The sequence below is a fragment of the Micromys minutus genome (assembly GCF_963924665.1).
Source record: "Micromys minutus genome assembly, chromosome: 2".
In the NCBI taxonomy this organism is placed as follows: domain Eukaryota; kingdom Metazoa; phylum Chordata; class Mammalia; order Rodentia; family Muridae; genus Micromys; species Micromys minutus.
In genome coordinates, this window is record NC_137971.1 from 96,287,872 (window position 1) to 96,306,837 (window position 18,966).

At 40.3% G+C, this 18,966-nt stretch overlaps 1 protein-coding gene across 2 annotated transcripts in view; it reads right to left on the bottom strand.

Annotated features, from left to right (window-relative positions):
• Nucleotides 1-17,658, bottom strand: part of PAK1 (p21 (RAC1) activated kinase 1) — a 61,997-nt gene extending 44,339 nt beyond the window's left edge. The window contains exons 1-2 of one of the 2 annotated variants that reach the window (XM_080913129.1): nt 17,501-17,658; nt 5,269-5,479 (exon numbers count right to left, since the gene is read on the bottom strand). In XM_080913129.1, the coding sequence (XP_080769255.1) occupies nt 5,269-5,458 (190 nt within the window). In that variant the 5' untranslated portion in view covers nt 5,459-5,479; nt 17,501-17,658. Of the gene's footprint in view, nt 1-5,268; nt 5,483-17,500 lie in introns of both variants that reach the window. The other variant, XM_080913128.1, reaches the window with a different exon arrangement.
• Between the last annotated feature and the right edge of the window lie 1,308 nt (nt 17,659-18,966).

Consider the following 18,966-nt stretch of genomic DNA (forward strand, 5'->3'; position numbering starts at 1 on the left):
CTAGATGTTCCTGAGATGACATCCCATAATTTTTAACAGGTATTTCAAACATATTTTTGTACATAATAACCGCAGACTCGAAGGCCACCTTCTGTTTGTAAACTAAGATTGTGGCACAGATCTGCCTAGTCACCACACAGGTGAAGTAAGCACCTAGGCCCTTCATTCTTCTACTCTACCACTGCTAAAGCGCTGCAGGCTGACTTATGAAAACTAAATACTACTGCTACCTGTGTATAGACAAGAACACAGAGTAATTAATCAAAATCAATGCAAGGGCTGTGATTTGAACCCAGGTCTGGTCCCAAAGATTGTTTCCTTCAGTAACTTCAAAAGAACCTCTAGCCTACACCCCAGTTGCTAAGGGTTGGTTATTTATATACTTGGCAATTTCCCTTCTAGAGCAGCTGCCTTGAGAAAGAGAAGGCTGAGGGTTATACCATGATCCCAGAGAAGCAGCCCCTTATGACATAATCGCATCTGTCTCACTCTAAGCTAGAATGTACAGGATATGTGGCAGGGCTTTGGAAATGCTTTGTTTCAAATGGCTGTTTCTAAATTCCTTCTAAGCTGATCCCTTAAAAGGTTTTAGAGAATTACAGTTATATAGTTTAATTTAGATTTAAACATGTTATATTTATATATACACATCTTATTATTTATAAATCATTCCCACTGTATATTAATAAAGTACATAATATAAGATCACAGTCATATGTCCAGAAGAACTACGGTAATAAAGACCCAGAGAGAGGGAACAAGCAGTTTGTATAAAAGAGTGAAGTCATGCACCACGTGGGAGGGCAGGGCTAATTCTGAAGTTAGCTCAGCCTCTACCAGCCAGTCTTCTCTCTGCCTGCAGCCTCTGAATACACCTCACAAGCTCCCACCTAGGAGGTGCTCACTTTTTCTTCTCTTTTAAAAACTGATTCTGGTTCCATTTCTTTCAGGAAAAAAAATGTCTTCTACTTTTCTCCTTGTGATTTCCCAACGCATAAAGTCTGTTATACCATGACACACCTCATCATCCATTATCTTATTATTCCTTTAAATGTTTACGAAGTAAAGTGTAAGCTTCTTAAGGATCCAGCCAAATCATGACATATAATCATGATCATTATAGTCATGAATCTCAAACAGAACCCAACACAGAATTTAGTTTAAGAACAAACACCCTGGAAACTGTTAGGAAGTAATCTTAGATACTATCTAATTTTACTCCTGAAGAAAGACACCCCTGGAAAAGAAACTGTCTTGTCCTGAATCACAGGGCACATGATAGTAAGACTCAGTCTACCTGATCAAGCATTTCCCTCCACTATGCCATCCTAATCCCTTCTGACTTGAATAGAAGCAAATGCTAACTGAAACAGCAGCTTAACATAAACCAGACCTTAGAACAAGAAGTGAGAAAGAAAAAAGGGAATTGGGAATACGGCTGACCAAAATAGTCTAGGTGCTATGTAAGGCTTAGAACCAGCCAGAACCCCAGTAGCAAACTGTCTTGAGGCAAAAATACAAGAAACAACTAGAGAACAAGCCAAATCTGTCATTACTTCTTGACAACTTTGTCTTGAAAAACCTAGAAAAAGAAAGTTAAGTTCTGACCTCAGTCTTCTTGAAAAATGTAACCATCTCCCTTATATATGCACAAGACTTAACAAGCTGCGACCACAGTCTCACAACAAGCCCAGGAGGCAGACACTTCTGGCTTCTGTAGATACCAGGCACACACATACACATTTGCAGGTACTCACATACACATAAAATAAACTGTAAAAAATGAAAAGGAAAAAAAGGAGTATATATAATCAATTAGATAATTTAGCTTTTTGCTAAAATGTGATATCCAACATGATTAAAACTTCTTAGTAAATAGGATTACACAATTTACTTAACCTAATAAAAACTAATTATTAGAGCCTCCAAAAAACATTATATAGCCATAATATATTGGATGCCTCTCCTTTGAAATTAAAAACAAAATAAGGGTGACACCCATCACCACTAGACTTCAACACAGTAATATAAAGGTATCAAACAGTACAACTCAGTTAAAAAATGAAATAAAGGGGGAAAAAAACAGCACAATTTACTATTCTGTGAACCAATTAAAATACATAGTTTTAGAAACTAAAGAACCTTAAAAACATGTTTTATTATTAACATTTGCAACTACTGAAGTAAGCTGATTGAGACAGAGAATTCAAACATGACTGAAGACAGAGAGGGAAGGAGAAAGAATCACCTAGTTTTCATATAAGTAGAGATCTGAAGTTTGAAAAGAAAAGAATAGAAAAAGAAGCTTACAACCTCACCCAACCTCCCATCTCTGGCTTAGTTCAGCCTGGGCTTAGCCTGGGGAAAGCAGCTGACTACAAAATCCCATGTTTTACTGCAGACATTAAAGTTTCAGCAAGAGTCATTAACCCTATTTTAAATTAGTTTTAAACAGCACCTCTTATTGGCTCAACAGAACTAATCTGAGCAAAAAGCAGTAAAACATTCCCAACTGAAGAAATAAACACTCCTGTCATTCAGTATTAAAATTAAAGTTCACCAACCGCTTCCCAAGCTCAGAGAATTTCACTTTGGTCATGAAAATGCAGCCAGAAAGAGGTTCCAAACTAAATGCTGTATGACTTCTTGGAATAAACCAAAGGCTCCAAATCCCAACCACAGGAACCAGGCTTTCCCACACGAATTCTGCAACTCAGCATCATCTATTACAAGCCTTCAATTATAGCTTCTCCTTCCAATCATGTCTGCATTCCCTCGAGCACAAACTGAGGCCATCCTAGAGGTCAGTATTAGGTAATGCCCACAGATACCACCCCCTGCCAGCTCTAATCTAAACCACTACTGTAACCTGTAAGGAACTTCTCATCGTTTCCTTTAGAGAGACAACACTGCATCTCTAGACTCTCTGCCTCCAGCGTCTGGGCAGGAACGGGTATACAGTTCTTAAAAGTACCATGCATGAGTCTAGTATGAGAACAACCAGCAGGAACACAGCAGCGGATGCAGCAGACACTTTAGGAAGACTTAGTTCTATTCATTCCTCTCACGTTCCACCAATGAGAGCTTGGGCATTATTTACTATTCTCTAAGCTTCAACTTCCCTATTGGAAATAAGTTGTGGGTATTAGATAATGATATCAAATAAAAGAATAAATGAGATTTTGTAAAAATAAGTTAACCTCTTATCTGTACAGCTTTATAGTTTAGAAAATAATTTACACTCATGACATAGAGTGGTACACAAATGCCTACTCGTGATGAGCATGAGCTTTTATGTCCTCTTTAGAGACGATGCTATACCAATATTTAAAAATAATAAATGACAGGGTCAATGCAAGGGGCAGATCTCAGTCATGGATCTGGAGTTCATGTCTAATCTAGTTCTCTATGCAGCATCTACCGATCTTCAAACACTATGTAAAGGCAGAACATGTCAAAGACTGCCTGTTGTCTAGCCTGCAGTTAAGTAACAGATGGCTAGCTGAAACTAAGATCCCGAACAAAGGGAAGAAACTCACAGCTAGTTTTTCTATCTTGATATACATTATTAATAATAGTCAACAAGGGTTTGAAAGCAGGGGTAAAACCACTGTGCTAAGGGAATCTATAGAAAATTCATAGCTAGAAAATAAAATACAGGCTATTAGATAACCTTGTAAATTTTTCTTATAACTGTTTTCAACCTCTAGGTTTTCAACCTATAAAGATGCAGACTTGATCTTGAGGCTAAGACTAACTTTTCAGACCAAATTTGGCCTAGGGGAACTAAGATTTCCAGAAGAACCTCTGTGTCTACAGCTCTATCACCAATAAAAATACCTCACAATGTCCTGGTTTCTTTCCAACCTACATAGACAAGCCTGATCCAATGACACTTTGCAATACCTCATCTATATAAATATAGGGTTGCAGAGCTAAAAAGAGCTGTGTCTGCTGCTCTGGCCCTCTTGCTTTTTTAGAGAAAACACTGAATTCTACAGAGAAGTCACTGACACAAATGTGACAGCCAGCATGTAAAAGAAGCAAGATTACAACCTAGGTGTCTAGATTTTTTGGCCCATAAAACTATTCTTTTGGTTGAAATGATATACAAAGGTGCTGTTTCTATCCTGTTTTAGATGGGAATCTTCTTTAAAAGCAAACAAAGAAAAAACTGGGGTGGCAGTTCAGTGGGTAAACATGTAAGAATGAGGACTGGAGTTAAAATCACCAGCATCCATTTCAAGAACAAGTGTGCCCATGTGCATCTGTGGAGGATTGTGGGGGGACAGGAAGAGGGGGTTGCTGGGGTTGCTGACTGTCCAACTTAGCTCCAGCTTCAGTGAGAGAATCTTTCTCCAGGGAAAAAGAAGGAATGGGATATATGAGGATGCCCAGTTCACCTCTGATCTCTATAGATGCATAAGCATACTACTGACATATACCACACAAGCAGGCACGCGCGCGCGCGCACACACACACACACACACACACACACACACACACACACACCAATTTTATTGATAATAATTTACAAACTACTATAATTCACTTATAAAGTACAATTGGAATTTTAGTATTTTCACAGAGCTGGACAAATACCACCACAATTCAAGGCATTTTGATGATTCCAAAAAGAAATTCCCTATTTCTTACTCATCACCCCCTTAGTCCCATCTATTTGTTGCCTATTCTGTATCCTGAGGCAACCATTAACATGTCTTTTACCTAGGAATTCACATTTCTAGACATTTCATGTGGATGGAACCACACACTATGTGACCATTATAACTGAGTCTTTTCCTTAACAACATATTTCAAGGTTCACCCATAGATACAGTCTGGCTCAGGACATTTTTTAAAACCAAATATGATCTCACTATATCAACGTTTATATGGTTCTGACTTTGGATATGATGAAAAAAATGAGCATTATTTCTCTTTGGTGGAAATGTCGGGTATTAACATTTTTCTACATTTGAGCACCTAAAGAATTGCCAGACTGCTTTCCCTGAGGCTATACCATTTTCAATTTGTCAAAAGCTAGCAAGAGCAAAATTATTCTTACACTTTTGTTCAAATATAATCCTGAGCAATGAGTCAATTTTGCATTTGGCTTTAGCCACTCTAGGAAGACATGTTAACAAGAAAATAAGATACTGAAGGAGAACTAAGTAAGGGAAGGACAGATCTACTCAAACTACTCGGAGGAGAAAAGCTGGTTTGCTTTTTTCCTTCTTAAAGCACACAAATGATAAAATACTGTACTTTTATCTCCGGGTAAGATGGATCGGTAGAACCGGTCCTTCTTTTTCTTCTCCTCTGGGTTTGGAGGCAGAGGTTTGGAGCCGTGGTTTAGGGTTCCAGTGTCTTTACTGCCAGCTCCAATCATAGTGCTGGTGTTTCTCATTGGAGGGGCCGGAGGCTTGTCCTGGATGTCTAAGCCGTTATTTGACATTGTCACCACCAGCCGCAGCAGCTACTAGAATCAAAAGGAAAAAACATAATGACAGTCATATCATTTTTTAGCACAAGTAGTTACATATTTTAAATGTTTTAAAATTAAAATTATATGGCCATTCTGTACTTGTCATAAATACTGCTGGCCTATTAGTCAGCAACCCAGATGTTACTAGTAACCCAGTCTCTTCCCTCAGAGCCTATAGAACAAATATATACACCTTGATGTAGTTGGAAAGCAGGCATGGACCAGGAAAAACCTCAGTGGGAAATCCAGTAACACTTACTAGATGCTGAGAAATCCTGCAGGCCTTTCTGTTCTATTCACTCATCCACACGAAGGTTAACTACAGCCTCCAGCAGCATTGCATACATTGAGTTTGCTGACAACACTTAACTTCAGAACTTTAGGCAAGTTGTCTTTCCCTGTACAGATGAGACTAGTGCCAGCTGTCAGTGAAACGTCTGTTTCTGTGGCTAGCCTTACCAGGACCAAACAACAATCACACATTTACATATTACCTATACCACAAACTAACAGTACTTACACCTTTTGGTCCTTCATAAGAAAGATGCTGCCCATGTGTCAGTTCTGGATATCCCTCCTCCCAACACAGAATATAGTGTAAAAGAGGAAAATCCCCAAGATATAGCAATAAGTGGTTTTAATGAAAATAGGCATTAGTGCCTCAAAATGTTGTTGTTCTTGACACCAGATAAATGTGTCCAGAGTTTATATTTTTTCCTTCATGTAATTCAGGTAATAGTAGAAAATTGTATCTTTAATTACAACTACTCATAATATAGTCTCCTTGGAGTTAGATAGAATAGTGCTATAGAAATTAAAATTAAAATCTTCTAAAAACTACATAAGAATCACCAGCACTTCTAAAAATATGATTGCCATAGCCTGACAACCATCAACTTTAATTTAGTATGTCTGGGTTAAGGCTAAAATTCTGTATTTTAGAATAAGCAACTTTAATGCCAGCCAGATTTGAATACTATTGCTTCAGAAACCAATGCTTTAAAATGCAGTACATTTGCCATTCTAATAATCAAGAGAATTAAACACAGAGAGAACTGTAGAATACTGTATTCAATAAAAGTAGTGACTTTTATAAACTTGTAAAATTCTATACAAGTCGTTTTATGATTCCCTAGTAAATGGAAAACATCTATTTCTTTCACCCTGGCTTTTTTTTTTTTTTCTCAGTAGTTTCTCCAGGCCTATCAGTGATATTTAAAAACACACCACTTCTGTATTTTATAATCCTTCACCAGCCTTACTTTCACACCTCCATTGCTTTACACATGATGTTTCATCTGCCTCTTTTCCTGTTATCTATCCTTTGAGGATCAGTTCTGTTGTTTCTACACTGCTTTTAGAAAATGTTCTGGCCTCTAAAACGCCAGACAATGTGCTTATTTCCAGGTTATCACCTTTCTTTGTATTGTTATAACTGACTACATATATCTTTAAAAGATTCATCTTTGCAGAACAGTGCTTTACCTTTTTAACTTATAATAGATACAAGTTAAGATACAGTTTACAGAAAGATAGATACATGCTGTCTTGAAAGGAACTGACTAGCACAAATAAAATTCGAAGTCCTTTATAGTATAGGACACCAATTGGACTAATAAACTCAGGCTGTCCACATTTAATTTATGTCTGACTAGTCCTGAACCTCCTAAGTATTCTTTCTTTATTTAAAGTGCTAGAGACGTTATCACTAAGCTATATTGCCTGTTAGCTCACAAAATATTCTCCTTTTGTTGTTTTGTTTTTCCGAGACAGTGTCTCAATATTAGCTCTGCTGGAACTCACTATGTAGACTAGGCTAAAAACAAACCCTCAGACATATGCCTGTCTCTGCCTTCTAAGTACTGAGATTAAAAGTGTGTGCCACCATAATTGGCCCTTATTAAACATTCTTAATCGCACTGGGAAGAGAGAGAAAAGACAGGGAAGGGGAAGGAGTCGGGCAGGCTCCATGTCAATGCAATGATTTCTCTCTTCTCTAAAGAAAATCTTAACCTTTTTTTTTCTTTTCTTGAGACAGGGTTTCTCTGTGTAGCCCTGGCTGTCCTGGACTCCTTCTGTAGACCCGAACTCAGAGGTCTGCCTGCATCTGCTTCCCAAGTGCTGGGATTAAAGGCCTGTACCACCACTGCCAGGCTCCTTAGCTAACTTTTTAAAGTCAAATTCAACTGGATTTTAAATTCATCTTGACCAACCTTTGACAAAACAATTATTCCTTTCCTCTTTGAACAAATGATATCAAAACCAAGAATCTGTTCATCTGAACTGATAGCTGGGTGGCTGGTTTTTATTTATTTCTTTTAGTTTCCCTCCCCAGATATGACTGCTTTGCCTTCTGTTCCAGCTCCCACACAGGTCCTTTAGCTCCTCCAGGAGAGCATCCAGTGCCTCAGCTGGCAATGCCCTCCTACTGTAGGCTGCCAGTTCCAAAATTACACTCTCACAGCTACCTTACACCTAACCAGGCTCTCCCTGGCCTCCCAGGTTCTTCAACCAGCAGTCTCATTGACTGTAACTCCCACTTAGGCCCACAGTACAGGGTTACGACAGGAAAGCTTCACCATAATTTCCTTCATTGTTAGTCATTTTATCATGTTTAAGAGAATTATTATTAGTGGATAGATAAACTCTATGGAATCTAATGTCTGAAACCTTATATCACATGGTGCCATCTGACTTGTCCCAACTATATGTGAAATCCACCAACAGTAAGATACCTATAACCTCAAACTTCAAAAGCAGCCTAGTCCACCTTGTTCACCTTCTCTAAAGAGTTCTGTTTTATTCAAGTCTTCTCTGTTTTTACAGTCACTTCCAGTAAAGATGAGATCCCAGAGAAACCTGCTAGCTAAACTAGCTCAAATGGTGAGCTCCGGATTCATGGAGCGACCTCAGTAAATAAAGTAGAAAATGACCAAGGAAAAACCCAAGGTTAACTTCTGGTTTCCACATGTAGATGTGCTTACATATAATGTGAACGGACACATAAGAACATGCACACACACAAACATACACCTGCAATTCAAACACAGGAAACGGGAGAACTGAAAATTTGAGACCAGACTATGCTACATAGCAAGACTCTGTCACAAAGAAAGGGGGAAAGAGAAGGAGAGAATGTTCATTTAAAATACTATTTTTAAAGGGGGAAAAAAAAGAACTAAAGTAGAACATAGTGGATCACTGTGAGCCTACTGTGCTCTGCCTCACATAAATCCAGAAAAACCCAGACTTTTCTAAGCAGTTCTATATCTGGACAGTAACTGCCTCAGGTTTAAAAACAACAACCACAAAACAAAACAAAAAGCTGTTGGTTCTTGGTTAAAGAACAAGGCTGCAGAGGAAAGAGGTAATACCTAAAGGAAGAGACCAGTTGCTCTTCATCTGCATGAGAATTCTGGGAAGTCCAGGGCTCACAACATGGGGCTTAGGAGTTAAGACAGCCCTTTACATTTCCCAAGTGAGTTGCTGAAATCCTATGAAACAGTTTCCCTGGAGAACAAGCTGGATAAATTACATATAAGACTTCAGCCATTGTTTAGAACAAATATTTTAATAACCTCTAACACCAGATCACACTTCAGAATTTATAAAAAGCTTGGAAATCTACTTGGTAGGCATCATTTTTCTAGGCTCTGCTAAGTGCTGGGAACAGAGCAATGAAACAAATCCAAGAAGCAAGAAGCACAGCTTCAGAGATGCTGCCAGTCACCCACAACATGCACACAGTGAGCACAAGATGCAAGGACCTGAAAAAGTATCTGTGTGATCACCGCACCATGTGTCACAGTTACCTCTAGAAGCAAAGGAATATACTACACAACTTCTAATTTACTTAACGTCTTTAAATGTTATTACATTTATTTGTTTAGCACATGTGTTGAGCATTGTATGCATGGGCGTGTGTGGGGGGAGGTGTACAGCACTAAGAACATCAGGTTTAATAAGTGCCTTTCCCTGCTGAGCCACCTCTCCAGTCCTCTAATGCATGTTCCAGATAGTCCCTCAGATCACTAAATAAAAGAGGGAGGGTGGTGGGGATATAGTGTGCAAGTGACAGGCCAATTCCGGGCACAGCTAAAGAAATGCTAGCAGTTTATAATAAATTAGTCAACAAAATGAAGAAGGGACAGGAAGAAGAAGTAAGACCTACTCCATATACCAACTCCCTTTCTAACTTTGAACAACCCAGAACAGCTGCATATTGACATGGCCAACACTCAGGCCTGAGGAGTATTGTATGCCCTTGGTGCCTGGATATTAGAATCTGATCTTTAATTAAATTGTGCCAAGAGGTTTGCTTTGGCAGGAACCTGGAATACTGTAGCCTTGAATTTGCTGAGAGATGTCCTTCTAATGCGTCAAAGGCCCTCCCACTATGCAGCCTCCAGCCAGCTACTTGCTCTAGTATAGCAACAAGAAAGCCACTGCTGGGGCAGCAGGAAAGAAAGCTGTAGGTGGCTTAAAGCTACTTTAAACTCTTATGTAAAATGCAAACAAGGCTACCTACTTCAGAGGTACCATAAGAATTAAAAAGCACAAAAGCCTTTAAGAGACAGTACCTACCATGATCCTTGATAGAAAAAGATGTCCAACAAGTGTTTGTTTCTTCCCCCATCTGTTCTAGTTTACCTCTACCATTCCCCAAACCCACCATTTCATGAATACACTTTCATGTTCCCACCTTTGCCTACATTGTTCTATCTGCCTAAGGTGCCTCATGGTGTACGCCTAGCAAACTCCCTACTCATTCCTCAAGGTCCAGTTGGACTCCCTTCCTCTAAGAAACCTTTGAAGAAGCCTCTACTTACCCTCTTCAAAACTTAACTGTACAGGGTTGGCCTAATGCTGCTTGTATTCTAATGCTAATTTGGGTTCCCCAAAATTGTTTGTCCCAAAGACTGGAGAGTGCACACATAAGACACTGAGGAACCCTGACCCCAGTTAATTCTGATTGATAAATAAAAAAGCCAGCAACCAATAGCTAGGGAGAAGACACAAGGCGGGGCTTAGGTTTCCCAGGCTTGAGACCTCAAGGAGAGAAAGAGAAGCAGAAAGAAGCAGCCATGGAAGAGAAAAAACCCTGCAGGAGGGAGGAGAGTTACAATGGGATAGTTGAGCCATAAAAATGTGGACATGTGGGCCGGCTAATTGGAATTAAGAACAGCCCAGATGGAATATAGAAATGAGTAAGTAGTAACCAATATCAATAGGAAGGTGGATTCTAACAGCATGGAGGGTAAGCACTTGCACAGCTATTGTGCTGCCTAAGGCGTATTTAAAAATATAAGGCTGTGTGTGTGTGTGTGTGTGTGTGTGTGTGTGTGTGTGTGTGTGTGTGTATGTGTATGTGTGTGTGTGTGTGTGTGTGTGTGTGTCTTTCATCTGGGAACATAAGTGGTCTAGGGTAGAACAAACTCAGCGCTGGGATTTTATTAAATAATTTTACTACACTTAGCTGCATTTTATTTATACTTCTATGAAACAATGTCAAGTTTCATCTTCACTTCTTATGGTCACTAGACAAGGAATAACTCAAGGGACAAAACTATGATTAATTTCTATGTCCCCGTGGCCTTGACCTAGTAGAGACATGGAGCACCTCAGGTAATGAGCAAGAACCCACTTTCTAAGACAATCTAGCTTAGTGGAATAAACAAGACTCCACTAGAGGTAGATGATCCCAACTCTTTATTTTACAGGAATCTGAAACTTATCAGGGTATTCAATTTACCTAAGTTTACTAACTTAAATATTTATAAGGGCATGACTACCTTCTTAATTATTTTGATTATCTTAGAAGTAGTCTTTAGACACTAATGATAATTTGAGACAGAATGAGAAGGTTATGCTGAGAACCTTTCTAAAGTTAAGAGAAGTAAGAGGCAACAAGGATATGGAAATGGAAGATATTTTAAGTAAAAGAAATTTACTGGTGGTAGCACACACCTTTAATCCCAGCACTTTGGAAGCAGAGGCAAGTGGATCTCTGAGTTCAAGGCCAACCTGGTATATAGAACAAAAGATCCAGGACATCCAGGGTTACATAAAGAAATATTATCTTGAAAAAAAAAAAAAAAAAAAGACTTGAAATTTACCTGTCTTGCTCTGTACTTACTTATATACTTAGACAATACACACACACACACACACACACACACCTACCTTCCTACTCTTAACATCCCTCTCCTGATTCAAACCCTTCTACTATTTCTGTTGGAACTTTCCATTTGTCATTGGCTAGCCCCTTTTGCATGCTAGCCTTAAAAGAAGCCAGCCTATCACCCAAGCAGACTTCTCTAGCTGCCACTACAGCCCCTACCTGACCCAAAGAAACTAAGGGCTGTCTTTTCTTTCACACTCATCCTACAGACTTTATCCTTAATTTTCAGTGCTACCTGCAAACTCTAGTTTCCACCCCCACACTACATGCCTCCTTATATATGCAACCATATTCTCTTTCCTTCCAATTACAATGAAGTCATAATGTCATTTCGTCCCTAAAAAACTTTCTTTTGCCTATACTCTTTTCTTGCCTGACTTCTTCCCTGGAATGACCTTTGAATTATACCAAGCTTTCCTCGATGTATTCAGTCATTTGCTATACTGCCATTTAACAAATAGTTTGCTGTGTGCTTACAATGTGATAGTACTATTCTAGTTGGGTAAAACAAAACTCTTATATTTGCAGAAACTGTGTCTAGTAAGAGATGCAGACAAAAAAAAAAAAAAAAAAAGGCAATTAAATAAAAGAGTGCCAAGAACATGTGTGCTTAGTGCGGAACAAGGACTGATCAGGAAAGGACTTGTTGAAGAAGACACATTTAAGACCTGAAGAAGTAAGATGACAAATGCAGTGGTTAAGAAATTATTTGACAGGCTGGAGAGACGGCTCAGTGGTTAAGAGCACTGACTGCTCTTCCAGAGGACCTGAGTTCAATTCCCAGCAACCACATGGTGGCTCACAACCATCTGTAATGGGATTCAATGTCCTCTTCCGGTGTATCTGAAGAGAGTGACAGTGTACTCGAAATAAATAGATCTTTAAAAAAGAAAAGAAAAGAAATTAGTTGATGGCCAAGTGGTGGTGGTACACACTTTTAATCCCAGCACTGGGGAGGTAAAGGTATGAGAATCTCTGAGTTCGGCCAACCTAGTCTACAGAGTGAGTTCCAGGACAGAAACCCTGACTGAAAAAAAAAAAAAAGTCCATTTATCTTAAAAGTAGAGCCAAAAAGTTTAGAAACTGATGTAGCATAGCAAAGAAAATTCAAAATCCCAACTAAATGATCCTTTTATTAGAAATATTAGAAAACTATACAAACACTATACAGTGTCCTACACATGTGCACTCAACTCTCCTCTGACCCCATCCTGCTCTTCCAAACACCACTTACACCTTTGCTTGCCCTCAGAAGCAGAGCTGCTGAAAAGAATTATCTATTAATATTTAAAGTACTGTCTCTACTCCCTTCCCCCCTGTGCCAAGTGGCATCCTTCCTACTTCACCAAATGTATTCTTGTCAAGATTGTCAATCATTTCCATCTTGAAAAATCTAATGATCACTTTTCTGTCAGCAGTCAATATAACCTCAGTTCCCTTTTACATAAACTCTACTGTCTTGGATTCTCTTCCCTTCTATCGTTCTGCCTTTTCCTCTCCCCTCTGTGTACTCCAGACCCCTTTACTTATACAAAACACTCTCCAAGATGACTTCACCAGCCCAAAGGCCTCACATACCACCCTTGCTGTTGATGATGCCACGTTTTTTAACCTTTGACCATACAGCTCTCTTCTCTGGCAGTCAATTCTCCCTAACCTTCTGTTAAGTTGCAGGCACTGCTCAGAGTGGCAACTGTCTCACAGTTAGACTTAACATGATCAAAAGTTACTCTTGATTATCACAGCAACTATCACAATTTTTAATTATACTCAGTTAGTATACATGTCCTTAATAAACAGTAGCAACTAAGTTTGTTTTATTTACTAACATATATCTAGTAACCAAAAAAGGTGACTTTTAAATTTATTAGGCCCCAAGTTTGCCCTCCAATGCATGCAGACAAATGGCAAGAAAAGATACAGGACTCAAATAACAATACATCCAGGGCAAGTGCCACCACTGAGTGCAGAGAAGTGCTGCTCAAATCCAGAAGAGACTTACTCTTCCAAAAAAAAAAAAGTTATTGTACATACTATTTATTTCTCTCCCCCACCCCCGTCTCTGCATGTATACCTGCATGCCAGAAGAGGGCATTAGATCATACTATAAATGGTTGTGAGCTACCATGTGGTTGTTGAAATTGAACTCAGCACCTCAAGAATAGCATCCAGTGGTCTTTACCACTGAGCTATCTCTCGATCCCCAAAGGAAGACTTACTTGCTTAAGAGGTGACTTTAGAGTTTTGGGTTTTTTGTTTTTGTTTTTTGCAGGTTAAGAATAAATATAGCTATTTATTAAGTACAAACTGTGCAATTTTTTTTTTTACTTTTTAAAAATGTTATTATGTGCACTGGTATTTTGACTGCATGTATGTCTGTGTCTGAGTGCTAGATCCCCTGGAACTAGATACAGATAGTTGTGAGCTGCCACAGCAGAGAATTGAACCCTGGTTCTCCAGAAAAGCAGCCAATGCCATCCCTCCGGCACTGTTGCGGTAAAAATTAAAGAATGCTGCAACCGGTTCTGGCACTACCATTCCACGGTGCCCCCAGCTCTCTCTGACCCAGGTGGTCGCTCCCATGCTAGTTCCGGCACCACAGGGCCATACAGAACCATCACTAATTCATCTCAGTGGCTATCGCCCTCTTGTCAGAGTCTCTCCCGCTGCCTCTCTGCTAACAGGAGAAGCCGTGAACTCCGCTCACATTCTCTGTTGCCACCCCTGGTCCCAGCGGTGGCTACCCTCTCACAATTCCCTTGGCATTGAGTCGCCATGTAAGGAAAACAACATGTAAGAAAAACACCACACAATACATTCTGATCCAATTGGTGTGATATAATTTGCCCACCTACATAAGTCAGATCATCCCGTTCAATTCCATTCCTTATAAAATATTCATAATAACCTGTATCCATAGAGATGCACAGAGAGGAACATCTATGTCTGCCTCCATATTTTTATTTTTTATAAAATTACTTAACATGAATATAAACATTTTGGTTTTAATATATACAACTTAGATAAACAAGTAACCAGCAACCATTAAATGAAAATTTGACCTTAATTACTTCCTCTTCTATTTGTCGACTTAGCATAAACAGTCACTAAAAATGAAATCTTTTATACTAGCCCCCTACCATCTCTCTGACATGAATAAAGTACTATATATTACCATTTAACCTCCATTTTGAGCATGAGGCTCAATTATCAATTCTAAAAGCTTCTTGTATATATTCTCCCCGCCCCTTTTCAATTATTCTTCAAGAATTGAGATACAATTTAGATTTCTCAGTTGCATCCTCGGGCTTCTGGGCAATAGCATCTGAGCATTTTCTTAGGTGTTTTAAGAATGCATCCAGGGGCAATAACCAGACTATAGATAGATCACTGCACAGAGTGTGCTCATGCATCCAGTGCCTCACTGGATCCTCACCAGCCCTACGGGGTGTTACATTCTTATCTTACAGAAGTCTGTGAAGTAAACACCTAGCCTATCTAATCTCTGGACTCTCCATCTTGTGCCAGAAATTGAGTATAAGAAAACAGGGAAGAGAAAGGGATCAAATAACTCAGAGATGGTGCTCAGCAGTGAGTCACCTAAATGGCCTACAGCCAGAAATAAACAGGGACAAAGTCTGCTTCCTCTCAAGGTACTGAGAATTTGTTTGGCCAGAGCACAACAACCTACCACATGTAAATTTGTTTTCTATTTCATTAATAACTACATTGTAGTCCCAAAGACAGAAAAGAAAATTCTTTATACACAACATGCACATAATGTCACAAGATAACATGGTCTAAGTAAGTTCCTATCACAATTAAAGAAGACTTGAGTTTACCATCTAGTTCTGCCACTAGTTTGTTGAACCTTAGTCTTCCTCCATTACATTATCACAGTTCCCTGTGCCTCCCTCTACACTATCACATGAGGGTCCACACCCCAAAACCTGCATCTGAACGCTGTAAATGAATCTAAGTACCTCCTATAAAAACCAACAGTACCCAGAAACCAACACCATAACTAATATACTACAGATGACAGAGAAAATTTATTTTTAAAAATAAATCTACTTATATAGGTATTCCTAGGGTAGTGGTGAGCACATACCATGGATCACATATCCAGACAACTCGTAGGAATAAGTCTCTCCTTCCATCATATGGAACCTGGGACTAGAACTCAGATCATCATTCTTGGTGGCGAGTGTTATAAATCTTTCCCTCCACAGCTATCCTTACTTCCAAACAACTTCCATCTTGATGCCAAAAGCCAGCTTTTTCTTCAAAAGAGTACACTTGCCCCAAGACTTCACCTTCTTCTCGTCATCCCACTGTGCCATCTCCGGGTAACTGGCTATATCCCGCCCCCTATCTTGGTGAGGGACTCTCAGGAAGGTCTCCTCACTGATGCATCTGTACTTCTCCAGCTCGAGCCTTCACGCTCTTGCCTCCTATCATGATTTCCCCTTCTGCCCACATCCTGCCTTGGTTCTCAAAGAAAAAGATGAGGAATAAATCCAGGAAGAACAACTGTTTAATGGGAAGCCCCAAAACACAGCTCGAGGGCAGTAAGGAGAGAGCCTAACATGTAAAGAAAACAGTTTAGGTCAAAAACAAGGAAGCTAGAATGCTTGGACCTGACAAACATCACAGCAAAGGTCCCCCCAGGCCAGCAGCTTACTGCCAATGAAAAAACACCAAAAAAAAAAAAAAAAAAAAAAAAAAACTCTAAAAGGAAAGGAGAAGAGAGCCTAACCAAGAAGAAAAAGATCCAAGGAAGAAACGATAAAGAAAAAAGAAACCCTGGTTTGGAGGGAAGAGACAAAAAATAGAAAGCATGGGGATAGGGAAAGGAAGAAAGGAAAATGGTGAGATGGGAAAACAGGAAAGCTGAGCATCATGAGGAGGAGGCAGGGAAGAGGAGGAAAGGAAGCTTCCCAGAGGGAAAGCACAGCTCCTCCGAAACCAAGGTGAGAAAGGTCCAAAATAATTTACATAGCTGTTTGTATTTCTTAGTGCCAGATAATAAAGGGAGGAATTAAGGTCGTTAAGATATCCCATAGTTTCAAGGACTGTCATTTACTTAGCAGATCAGTAACAGTGCACCAAAGAAGACAGCCAAAGAACTGGCCAGTTCAGAGAAAAAAAATTAGCATACTTTCACCTGTTTCTTCTCAACCCCACACCCTACACTTAACATATGTAGCCCCAATATAAGCATCAGCATTTATAGCTGGCCTTGCCCTAAACTCACCGGTTCTAAACAGACCAGCAAGATGCAGATGGAAGGCTGGTTCCTCTGTCTCTAGCTTACCTTTCCAAGGTAACTTTACAGCCTAGGAAAGCCACAGTTACAAACAGAATGCTAAGCCTTTCTCTTCAAATAAGGAAACTAAGGCTCACAGAGACTGCCTAAACAGGAGCAGCTGCGGGGGTCTTCTCTCTTCACTACATCTCCAACCAGAGAACAGTATCCCTGGTCTAGTAAACAGGCAGCTAAACCAAGGCACAGAAAAGCATCACCCTGGCCACCAAGCAGAGAAGCATGCTTACAAAGAAGTGGGGCCCCTGAGGCATGCAGTTCCCCAAAAATCCAGCTTCCCCTTCATAACCTTCCCTAGCCAGATATCTTCTTCCAGCACAGGCCTATATCCCCGAGTGGGCTTATCTCAATGTTACTCCGTCAGGCCCTTCCCTCATTAAGAATCCCTTAAGATAAGTGAAATGTAACGTTCTTCCCATTCCCTTTCCCAGAAGGCAGCAAGACACCCGCTCCTACTACCCCAGCTCAGTCTAGCTCTGCCAGGCCCAGGGAAGGCCAGCATTACCTGGCAGTGGGTGCAGGGCCCAGCATCTCTGATGATCTTGTGTATCTGTCGCAGAGCCGCACCTCTCCCTGCTCAGCAGCTGGGACAAAGCCCGAGCTGAACCAGCCTGACAGGCTAGATTGTCTAAGCGCAGAAGCGCAGCCACCCAGCTCCGGAGGCGCAGCACACTCAGGCCCACGTAGGGCGGCAGCAAAGACACAGAAGCTCAGTGAAGGGGCGGGGAGGGAGGGAGGGAGGGACCGAGAAAGGAAGGAAAGGGGGCGGGGAGAGCGCTGCCCCGCCCCTTTTTTTCTGAAGCGGCGCTGAGAGGCGAGAAACAGATATATAACCAATGCTCTGATTGTCTCTGCTGTTCTCTCAACCCGGGCTCCAACAAGAGGTAGCAGACAGGCTTTTTAGAGCAGTGGTTCTCAAGCTTCCTGATGCTGAGACCCTTAAATATAGTTCCTCAGGTTGTGGTGACCTCCCAATCATAAAATTAAATCTTGTTGCTATTTCATAACTGTAATGCTATTTCTACTGTTATGAATTGTAATGTAAATATCTGACATTTTCGATGGTCTTTGGCGACCCCTGTGAAAGGGTCGTTCAACAACCCCTCAAAAGATCAGGACCCACAAGCTGAGAATAGCTGTTCTAGAGCCTGCCAAAGTCCTCTTGAACCCCAGAATCAAGACCTCCTCAAATCAGATTCAAGATTCATTCAGACTAGAATGGAGAGGGGGAAATGCATCTCTTCTGCTGACTCTCTAAACAATGTCCCATGAAAGACAATAAGGTGGTCCTTATACCAACCACCCTCTCCTTTGAACAGAGAACGTTCAGCAATAGCTACTATATGTTAAGGGCTATTCACCGTATGTGTCTCTGTACTTTACAAACCTATGCCTTTCCCAGCGTTATGGAGTGGACCCCCACACCAATCTCAGAATTTCTTAAGCACCTGCCACAAACCAGTCGCTGTGGCAGAACTGGAGCTGGATAACACATTAAACAACTCTGAGCTGTCCCCCACCAATAAAAGGTGCCTCCTGAAGACGGAAGTGATAAAAATGTACCTTCACGTATTTCCAGTACACCCAAAAGACAACATCTCTCATCACTCACCACACTTACCAACTCATCCCTAGCCCTTGAGGCACATGACTGAAATCAGAGTATCTCTTCCAGGTCATAATTAATGAGTTTAGAGGTTTAAACTTAATCATATCTCCTTATTTGCTATGGGGTGAGGGCAGGTGGCACATATGTGCTGTGGTATGCATGTGGAGATCAGAAGATAACTCCTGAGAATAGGTTTTTTTCCTACTATATGTGTCCTAGGGTTCGAACTTGGGTTGCCAGGCTTAACGCCAAACACCTTTATCTCTGAGTCAGCTCACAGGCTCATATACTTAGGTTCTGCTCTAAGTTTCACCAATAGAAGGGCTCTGGAAGAGCAGGACAACAAAAATTGACATTTTAAA